At 53.3% G+C, this 10543-nt stretch overlaps 1 protein-coding gene across 5 annotated transcripts; it reads right to left on the bottom strand.

Annotated features, from left to right (window-relative positions):
* Positions 1-1654: 1654 nt before the first annotated feature.
* DLK1 (delta like non-canonical Notch ligand 1) lies at positions 1655-8662 on the bottom strand. 5 transcript variants are annotated; one of them, XM_080915134.1, is made up of 6 exons: positions 8477-8662; positions 7148-7211; positions 6571-6701; positions 3985-4126; positions 2331-2610; positions 1655-2180 (listed from the first exon to the last, which is right to left on the bottom strand). In XM_080915134.1, exons 1-6 carry the CDS (start codon positions 8541-8543, stop codon positions 1863-1865), a joined length of 1002 nt encoding a protein of 333 aa, XP_080771260.1. In that variant the 5' UTR covers positions 8544-8662; the 3' UTR covers positions 1655-1862. The 5 variants fall into 5 exon arrangements, with proteins under 5 accessions (XP_080771260.1, XP_080771261.1, XP_080771262.1 ...); XM_080915135.1 differs by having other exon boundaries at positions 1655-2111; XM_080915136.1 differs by having other exon boundaries at positions 1655-2105.
* Positions 8663-10543: the final 1881 nt, after the last annotated feature.

Below are 10543 nucleotides of genomic sequence, written 5' to 3'. Positions count from 1 at the left end.
GAGGTGGTGGGGATTTGGGGAGCTGGGACACACCCTCATCGGGATGAGGTTGAGGCCAAATGGGGAGGGATTTCAGGGTGGGACTGGAAGGGGCTTGGGCTGAAGATAATGAATGACCAATGGTTAGGGAGAGATTCTTTGAGTCAGGGCTTTGGGTGAAATGAACCTAGGGTAGAGGTTGGAGGGGTGATCGGGTATGTGTGACAACGGAGACGCATATGACCAATGTCTGATGACCATGGAGTGTGTGCTGTGATGATGATTTCAACGACAACGGTGACGATGACTTGCAAGCAAGTACTCAGAGCACGGTAAACATGGCTCACACTTAAAGCTTAGAGCACAGGTTCCTACCCAAATAATCTAAGAAGCAAAATATTTCTAACGGGGGACCCAAGGACTGTGTAGCAGCCAGACCCCAAATGAGAGCTGGGAAGCTACACAGGGCTCTCTCCCATTTCTTTCTACTTTTTTTTTGTTTGTTTTTGTTTGTTTTATTTTGCAAAAAAAAAAAAAAAAAAAAAAAGGTAGTTGCTCTTTTTAAAATAAATCAAATCCTATTTAAGAAGCTGGCTAGGTGTCTTGGGATCTGAGGGGTCCTAACCTCAGCCACACAAAGGTACATCCATGGCTGTGGACAGGGTCTTTCTCATTTTTTGCCACAAAACAAGAAACTACTCCACAAGCAGTAGTTTCCACTAAAGCCTGTGAAAACCTTGGTGGGGGGCTGCATCACTCGCTCAGATTTTGCCAGGGGGGGCACTTGTGGTTCAAGGTACACTTAAGTCTGAAAGCACATCTCTACTCTACAGCGTGGGGGTCTGTGGGGGCATGGGGTGGAGTCTTGGGGGGGATAGGGCTGGGGTGGGGAGTGGGCTGCTCAAGAGGCAACACCAAATGGCACATTTTGACCTAAAGGAGCCAATTTTTCTCAAAATGGACACAAGCCAGGAGGCTCCCCATTTTGAGAAACACGTCTGGGATCGACTTCAATATCAAGTGTATAGCCAGGATAGGCCAAAACCTTTCGGATCCCAGGATGAGACCAAGTCTCCATCAGACCCTACTTCTGGAGCCAGGAAGTGTTTTGGTATACATCCCTCGTTCCTAATTCTGAATTTGGGAGCTAGAGAGGACCTTGGTGTTTGGGTGTTTGCACCCCTCCCTTATGGGGAGGGGTGGGGAAGTGGCCCAGGGTTGGAGGTGGGGAGGGGTCTCGCCAAGGATCTCACAGCGAGTGAGCAGAGGGTTGGGACTAGGTCCCCGACTTCTCTGCCAGCAGCCAACCTGGGGTCTCTCTCTGCCTGGCACACAGCCAGTACACACTGCAAAGTCAATCAGAGAGATCTAAGGGTTGCGGTGTGAGACTTGATGTGAGTGTGCGTGAGAATTAACGAACGAAAGAGTTTAGCCCTTTTCACAGTGAGTGGTCAAGCACAGGACTCTTGTGGTTGCACGAGGACCTGGAGGCTGACACCCCTCCCTCTGGGAGAGGGACCTCAGCACCACATCCTGGTTCTGTTACCATGTTTTTTTTTGGTCTTTTTGATATTTTATATCTGATATTTGAGAGAGCTTAGAATAACATACTTATTTCTTTAACTCGTTTAGAGATGAAATGCTTATTATTATTGTAATCATGCATTAGGAGGGGGGGAGGGGGTTCTTAGAGAGCGGTAGCATGTCACACACACGGCAACACAAGACAATATGTAAGCAGAGCGTTCACTAGATTCCACACCAAAAACGCAAACTCCACCACAAAGCACAGACCGCGTGTAGAAAGCTCTGAGAAACCCCGGGTAGGTAATATAGTAGGGCATGGGCATGGGGGTGGGGGTGGGGTGGGGTGGGGACGCTGCTTAGATCTCCTCATCACCCTCCTCCTTGTTGAAGGTGGTCATGTCGATCTTCTCGGGGAAGATGATGTTGACCGCCAGCTCCTCACCGCTGTTGTACTGAAGCAGCAGGTTCTTCTTCTTGCGAAGCATGTGGTTGTAGCGCAGGTTGGACACCCAGGCTTCGCACTTGTTGAGAAAGACGATGGCCACGGTGCCCAGCACCACCAGACTGGTAAGCACGCCCAGGATAGTGAAGCAGATGGCCTGTCCCTCGGTGAGGAGAGGGGTACTCTTGTTGAGCTCTTTCATGGACACCTTCAGGATGTGGTGCTCGGGCTGCTGAACAGGCAGCTCGTGCACCCCGGGGGTCAGGCGGTAGGTGAGCCCATAGCTGCTAGGCAGGTGGGTGACCTGCACGGGACTAGCCCCGCGCTTCTTCGCGCACGTGGGACCCATGAACGGGGGCTTGCACAGACACTCGAAGCTCACCTGGGTGTGCTGGAGGCAGGTGCCCCCGTTCTGGCACGGGCCACTGGCGCAGTTGCTCACCGGGCGGCTGCAGGTCTTGTCGACGAATCCAGTTGGGCAGCGGCAACGGAAGTCACCCCCGATATCGGTGCAGACGCCATCGTTCTCGCATGGGTTAGGGGTACAGCTGTTGGTCGCGATCTCACAGAAGTTGCCAGAGAAGCCAGGGGGGCACAGGCAGGAAGCATACAAGGCCTCGCCCTCATCATCCACGCAGGCGCCCCCGTTCTGGCAGGGAGAACTGTAACACAAAGATGTGGTAAAGGTCCCTCGGGGCTGGGCTAAGACAGAGCAATAGGAACGGAACCGACCTCCCATGCCCTCCCCCACCTCTTACTTAGTCTCTCAGGTCAGAGCCTGAATTGTAAGTCACTAGTCAGATGGGGAAACTGAGGCTAGGCGAGGAAGCTTTGGTAACAGTTTGGAGTAATATCTTTTAATGGGCTCATCCCTCAAATGAGGGGAGTCAGGGGCACAGTTCCTGGGCTCTCCAGGGGAGGTCTACTGTTAGTTAGGGCTCCAGTCTGCGTCCCCCCCATCCCACCCCTTATTATTTTTATTTCTAGTGGAGTGGGCCCAGCCAGCTATTGTGAGGGAAACTCTTGGGGACTCTGAGTGAAAGAAATCCGGGCTGTATCTATGCTGGCGGGAATGGTGTCTGTGGCGAGCTGTTTAGTAGTGGTCTATTCACCCAAGAGCAGCTTGCAAACTGAAGCTGTTCGGAGCACATGGAGCATTTAATGTAAGTGCTTTTAAACGAGCTAGCCCTTTGTCATCTGATAAATGCCAAAACTCCGGGGAAAGAAAAGCCCCCCACAAAACACACACACACACACACACACACACACACACACACACACACACACACACACACACACTAAGCTGCAGCTTCAGGCAAGGACTACAGAGTAACTGGGCTCTGAAAACATCCTAAGGGCCCCTGGGCTCTCTTTGGACAGACTAGTTCAAGTCTGTTAGAACAAAACAAGTTAAAGGGTCTTGCTCTCTTTCTTTCCAATAAACAGCAGTGGGGTGCAATGGTCACTACCTTCAATGTCCCTTCTAAATACAGATCTTTAGTCTCCTATGTTCCTGACTGCTCAAAGCTTTAGCAAATTGCTGGATCTGAAACAGACCCCCCCCCCCCGCCTCTATGCCACCAAGGCTAGCTAATACTAGTGTCGCCCCCACCCCATCTCCTCCAATCTCCTTAGATGTCCCGGAAAATCCAATTGAAATGCCCCAAACTGCCCCCTGCAATATGGTAAGCGGGTTTCACAGCCTGGCCCGGCTGAACTCTGATCTCTTATTATGTTGCCTTTCGGACAATTATCCAGCTTGGCCTCTCCATCCCCATTTCAACCAGCTGTCATTTACCAGCATCGGAGCCTGGGGATGTCAGGGATCATTTAAAACATTATGGAAATGACACATTCCTACATACCCCCCCTGCAGTCAGAGTAGATTGGAGGGGGGCACAGATTGCTGGGAACACATCTTTCATTAGGTTGCAGGTCCTATGGATTAAGCTGAAAGGGTCCCAGGCCAGTGTGTGTGTGTGTGTGTGTGTGTGTGTGTGTGTGTAAGATTCCCAGAGTGAAGTCAGAATATTTACCCATTGATCACGCAGGGCCCAGCCTTGTTCTGACAGTCCTTTCCGGAATATCCAGAGGTGCAGTTGCATTCGTACTGGCCTTTCTCGAGGTCCACGCAAGTCCCATTGTTGGCGCAGGGGGCGGAGGTGCAGCCTCGAATGTCTGGGAAAGGAGAGGAGGATAACCTAGCACTTAGCTTTCCTTTCTAGAAGGCAGCCTGACAGGAACCCTAAGTGGCTCAGCTAGTGATTTCCAAGTGAGGTTCATAGTAAGAGGGTACAGGGATCCTTCACAAAGACCTAAAGTGCTGAGGGTTAGGAAGGTCACTAGTGAGAAAGTCAAGGCCAGAGAAGCAGCTAGACCCTTTCCTGGTATCCTTGTAGTGTGGTAATACAACCTTCATCACAGAAACCTCTGTCCCTCCACAGAAGAGGGAACCAGCTAAAATTCCTGTCTTCCTCTCACACTGGCTTCTCGAATTTAGGGAGTCTCCAAGCCACCTTGGGAGCCAGTAAGGGCTGACAGTTAGTGGGGGAGAGAAAAGCCCCTACAGGCTCTTCACACATTCCCAAGTCCCCCACTGGGAAACAAGAAGCCTAATTTAGCCCTAGCCTACCATCTTCAACCTGTGGTCCTTCTGTTCCCAGGTTCTGAACTAAGGGGGTCCAGGGATAAAAAGGCTGCATCTTTTGAAGGCAGCAAAATTAGAACTATTGAGAACTCTCCTGTCCATTCGGCTTTCCAGGAGCACTGTGGGTTAATGCCCCTGTCAGGACCACTCCATTATCCCAGCTCAGCAAGCCAGGGATGAGCTGAACAAAGGGGCTTGGGGCAAGGGTTCTCTGACTGAGGAGACCCCAGCTCCCCAGCAGGGCCAGGAAAGGAACCTTTGTGGTTGCCCAACCTGCTGTTCCACAGAGTTCAGTTCTGTCCTGCTCTGCCTCAGTTTCCCTCCATATAAAACAAATAAACAAACAAAAAAAAAGAGCTCTCTTTGCTGATCTCTAGGGGGTTTCTATAATTCTGAACAGCAGAAAGCCAGGGCTAGGTAGAGAGACCCTGGGTAGAGAGACCGGCAGCTCCCAGGAAGAGTTTGCCGGTGTTAAGCCTACACACGGAGATGTTTCTCTCCTTTTTCAAAGAGCCTTGCACCCTGACTGAAGGGAGACCGGCAGGAGCCCTGTGTGGTGCAAGAAAGCATAAAGAGGGTTTCTCTTTCCGGGACGGCGCCAGCAAAAAGAGCCTCTGCAGCTGGCTAGGGCTTCACTGCCCGCACTCCTGTCGATTGGGATCTCAAATTTAAGATAAAGATCTGAAGACCACCCCCAACCCCTAGACTATGCCTGCTCATTCTCCCTAAATACCAACTCTCCAGAGCCTCCAACCCCAAAGACAGGGGTAAATCAGCTGCTGCAAAAAGAGATCCGAGGGGAGCCTTTGCCTGAAGGGCAGCTGTGGCTGTGCAGGCAGTAAGGGAGAGAGCCGGCAATTACCCAGGGGCTATTCCCCCCCCCCACCGCCACTGTCACCCAGACAGCCATTGTGAATCTGACAGAGAGGGGCTATGCGAGCGGAAGGATCTGTTAGGAAGAATTCTGTCTGGAAAGCTGTTTGGGGTTCAGGTATCTAGAATGGCGGGATCCAGACTAAAAGCCTAGCCCTAGTCAGTGGTTTTTCCTAGCACCCCAAACAAGTAGCTGTTGCTGCTGCTGTTGCTGCTGCTGCAAGGGGTTGCAGAGCCATGGCTGGCTCATGAGTCAGCTGCAGCAAAAACCTTCCTCCACCTGCCAAACCACCACTATAGACAATCTGGGGTACCCTTTGCTTATTTGGTCCTTGGTTTCCTTATTTCTCACTGCCAGTGTTGAGGAGACAGTTCCTTAGGGATGTAACCTTCCTGCTAGGATATCACCTTGGGAGGGGGGAGCATACACCCTATTCCCCAGGACTGCAGTTTGCGGGGACTCAGTTTAGCAAATGAGAAAGTCCCTGAAACAATGCAGCTGCCAATCTCCAGTGATCATATAAATTAATGAAGTCAACAGATAACACCAGCCTGCACTTTAACCCTTTCTCAGCCACTCCCCACCACCCACCCCCTGCAGCCCTTGAGTGAGCCCTTCATCCTGTTCCCCCCCCCAGTGGTTTACACTCAGCCCACCCCTCCCCTATTTGTTTGCTGGCTCCTGTTTCTTGATGCTTGAGCCCCCAGAATCACCTCTCCCCAACCCCTCAACTCCACCAACCTGTGCAAGTAGTCCCAGTCCGTGGTCCAGCCACCCTAAGCATGGTGGGTTTTTTGGTTTTCTCTTTTGTTTGTTTGTTTGTTGTTTTTATGAGACTTTATTCAACAGGCAGTTTCCCAGCGACCCCACCCCACTTCCCAACCCCAAGACCGAGAATCCACAGTGCTGAGGTAAATAAAATATAGTCTATGAATGTGAGGAGGCATTTGAGGCCCAACAGGAAGTGCGTGTACACTATAGATTATATACTACAAATAGGGAGCCTTAGGGGTACTGGAATATAGCTCAAGGTGGGGGTAGGTGAGGGGGGGGAGAGGGGTCAAGGAGAAGGGGTGAGGGTAGGCTAAGGTCAATGCCCACCTATTTCGCAGAATCTCCCTCCCCAGCCTTCCTTGCAGAAACACTGCCATGGTTGCTCGCAGAGTCCATTAACACAGCCAGGGGCGGTTACACACTTTGCACACAGGGGGCCTTCCCAGCCAGGCTCGCACCTGTGTGGACAAAGGGGAGAGAGAGGGACACATGAGGGGCGCAGGGGGTCCAAAGAGAAGACGCAAGCTGTCTTCTGTGGAATGGAGAACACTTGGTGGTCTTTGCAGAATCCCAGGCCAGTGGCTCCCTGGAACAAACCGTAGCCACCTGAATGGAAAACTCAGAGAGGGTGCTCAGGGGCAGAAACTCAAGGGTCTTCCAGACCCCCACAAGAACCACATTTGGTGCAGTGATCTACAGTGGCTTCCCCCTGCAAGACACTCTTCTGATCCCCCTCTCTCCTGCACCCCTCCTTCTCTTCTCCCCCCTCCCCCCAGTTTTCTGCAGAAGCATGAAGATGTGACGCAGTTTATTTGGCAAAGCACCCCCCTCCTTTCAGCCTGGCTCAAAGACTCCACAGGACCCTACCCCCACCATGGCCCCCCCAGACAGCTTCCTCCATTACCTGCAGACATTGTCAGCCTCACAGAATCCATGTTTGGGGTCACAAGGTGGGTCGCATTCAGCCCCTGAGAAGGAGAAAAGGGTAAGGGTACAGAATTCACCCTACAGGCCTGAAGGACACTACAAAGTCCACTTTCTCTCACATGGCCTGCTGCCCCTCAGCAGGGGGTCCAAAGACCCTCTTGAATCCTACCAGCCTGGCACACAGTAGGGACTTCTTTTCTGTGGATACCTACCCAGAAAAGCAATCTTGCCTGCTTCTAGCCATGGGCTAAGCACAGCATACCCCCGATTCTCCAAGTGCAAAGCAGACACCTTTCTCCCCAAAGAAAATAAGAGCCCCCAGACCCCTAAAAGTAGGAATGAGGGACCATGAAGAGGTAGTCTTTGACCCCTGGTCATTCTGTCAGGCCTCCCATTTGCAAAGCGAGCTAAAGGGAAGATTTTGAGGTCTCTGGGAAGGCCCAGACAAGCCCACCTGCCTAGCTCACAGGTGAAGCAGCTAGATTTTACCCCAAGATTAACCCTAGTTAAACCAGGCAAGGAAATCCTATCTCCCCCGTTTCTCCAACCCCACACTGGTCACATTAAAAGAACTGCGCAATAGCTCTGCAGGGCCTCTGAGATTCCTACGCTGTTAAGGGAGTCTGACAGTTTAATAGACACCTACTGTATGCCTTTACTCAACCAGTTTTCAGGCTTCCCAGACAGCCCCCGACCTCCGACTCACAACTATTGGCGCATTGAGGGCTGGGGTCTCTGCAGGGAGGGGGCAACTCTCTCCTGCCTGAGACAGATGGCCTCTGCAGACAGAAGTGTCGCAGCCCCTCACCTAGAGAAACGCGCCACGCAGGAGGGGCTCCAGCTGTGCTCCTGTTGGAAATTGGGGGCTACGACTGCAAAGTCACCGCCCAAAGCCACCAAGACCCATTCCTAAGCACATAGACCATGGCAGACACCCCCAAAGTTGCACCTTAGACCTTTTTCCCCCCTTAGATAGAATACCTCCCAGTGCAGTCTCCTTTTTCCATACCTCCTCAATCCGCGCAACGACACCCCTCTGAACCTCTGAACGCCACTTCTGCCGGGGGGAGAAGGGGCCGGGACCCTCCACCTCCCACAAACCCTGGGACCCCGGGATTGGGCTCAACAAGCAAGAGTGGCGCAGGGAGGATGAGGCGGGCAAAGTGCGGGGCTTAGGGTTAGGCGGGACGGGCGGGACTTGGGGCGCGCGGGACAGGGAGAATGGGGTGGTCGGCGGGGTGGTCGGCGGGGCATCGCAGGCTTCCCCAGAGGGGGCGCAAGCCAAGCCGCCAGGGGGGGGCCTCACCATAGGTGCTGTGGCCGGAAGCCAGCAGGAGCAAGAGGACGGGCAGGAGGGCTCCGGTCGCGATCATCTCGGGGCGGCCTGGGTCGCGGTCCGGGGAGCGGAGGCGGTGCAGGGGCTGCTCCGGGGGCTGCGCTGGGCTTCTGGTTGCGGACCACGAAGGGGGCACGGGTGTCCAGCGGATAGAAAGCCAGGGTTGCACCGGGGCGCACGCTGCTAAGTGCGGCTGCCGAGGAGCTGCCGCTGCGGCCCGCGCGCCGCCTTTTCGTACTGTCGTCCCCCCCCCCGCCCCCGCCCACGCCCACGCCTCGCGCGCACGGGGCAGGCGCCGGCCAGTCCCGGTGACCCACCCCCCTGGCGGGGCCGCCCCCCAGCGCCGCGGCGCCCGGAAGCGGCTCGCGCACGCGGCCGTACTCTTTGGCTAGACGGGTACCTGCGCACGATGGGCACGCGGTCCGCACACAGGACAGCACGCGGCTGGAGGCGGAGGCGGCGGCGCTCTCACAGGCCCGCTTAGCGCAACTCGCAGGAACCAAGCCAGGCGGGCGAAAGCCCTTGCAATGCACTCAGAATACAAAACGCTCACAGACACAGTAAGACACTTAGGGCTGGAGTCCCGCGCACTCATGGCGCAGGTCAGAAGCCCAGGAGGACCCAAACGCATACCACAAAGATGTGGAAGATGCACATGATCACAGATGCACACACGAAAACCACCACAAAAAGCCGAAGCCCCCCGACGAGCCTTGCCATTGTGGAGTTTGGGGTAGGTGCAGAGGCACTTGCTCCACGGACCCCCAACCCAAACACACCTCTCAACACAGGCAAACCTTAATGCCTGTCCCTGGGGCACAGGTCACAGACCAGGGCAGCAGGAACACTGTCCGATCTGCTCCAAGCAGGGGAAGCGCCAGCTATGAGAGACCGAGAGCCCTCCTGCCGATGCCGCCCCTCCACGCAGCCCGCCTGTAAACACAGGAGACCACTGGTAAACACCGACGAAATCATGCGTCACCCCCTACCCCTCCCTCCTTTCGCAGGTACCACAGTCACAGTCTGGGCCTTATCATGCTGAAACATTAAAAAGCACTGCTTCTTTCTGACATGTCCAGCTTCACACCTGATAGCAACACCTATGCCCAGTCCCCAAATTTGTCTCAGATTCATGGAGTCATCCGACACACAAATTACACCAAAGCACACACAGTCCAAACCATCTTTGTTCACAGTGACACATGTTCACCGCCAAATGCAGCCAGCCTGCCAGCCAGCCAGCCAGCCAGACAGACAGACAGACAGACAGACAGACAGACAGACAGACACACACACACAACACACACTTAGTGGTTTTCAACCAGGGATGGCTTAGAGAATGAGAGTGGGGGTGTATTGATTTTGCCAGGTCCCTGGGGGCAACCCCTTTTTCCTGCTACCCCCCAAGCATGGACTCAGAGCCTTTCACTCAGCTGGGAAGCCCCCCATTTCTCATTCTGAGGCTCAAAAGGAGAAGGAGGAGTGGAATGAATGGGTGCATTACTGGGCCAGGGAGTGGGCTCACCGGGTAAAGGTGCTTGCAGCCAAAGTTGAGTTTGATCCTTGACTCCTGTAGTTGTTCCTTGGTCCCCACAAAACCCCTCAAATAAAATGGAAATAGAGTCGCTGACATAGTTCATTTGGTTAACCAGAAAGATGCTTGCTGCCAAGCCGGACAGCTCGAATTTAGTCTCCAGACCCCACATGGTGGAAGGAGAGACTGAGGGCTGTTCTCTTGTCTGGCCGGTACATGACTCTCTTCCCTCTCTCTGTTTCTCTCTGTCTCTGTCTCTCTCGGTAAAAAAAGATGTAAAAGATAAAAATCAAATAAATGTTTTAAAATAAAAAATAAATTTTAAATAAATAAATTTTTTTTTTTTAAAGTGTGGAGGTTGGATAGATGACTCAACGGTGAAGATCACTTATTGTCTTACCGGAAGACCCAGGTTCACTTCCCAGTACCTATATGGCAGCTCACCACTGATTGTAAACCCAGTTTCAAGAGCATCAGACACACATGTAGCACACACACACACA

The sequence above is a fragment of the Micromys minutus genome, assembly GCF_963924665.1.
Source record: "Micromys minutus genome assembly, chromosome: 1".
Taxonomy (NCBI): Eukaryota; Metazoa; Chordata; class Mammalia; order Rodentia; family Muridae; genus Micromys; species Micromys minutus.
The sequence above is the reverse complement of the archived record's forward strand: the minus strand, read 5'-3'. Positions and strand labels throughout refer to the sequence as shown.

Coding starts and splice junctions, on each gene's coding strand:
- DLK1 (XM_080915133.1), bottom strand. CDS start 8,543: ATGATCGCGACCGGAGCCCTCCTGCCCGTCCTCTTGCTCCTGCTGGCT. Junction 7,212..8,476: donor TTCCGGCCACAGCACCTATG/GTGAGGCCCCCC, acceptor TCTCCTTCTCAG/GGGCTGAATGCGACCCACCT. Junction 2,611..3,984: donor GGGCCCTGCGTGATCAATGG/GTAAATATTCTG, acceptor TTTGTGTTACAG/TTCTCCCTGCCAGAACGGGG.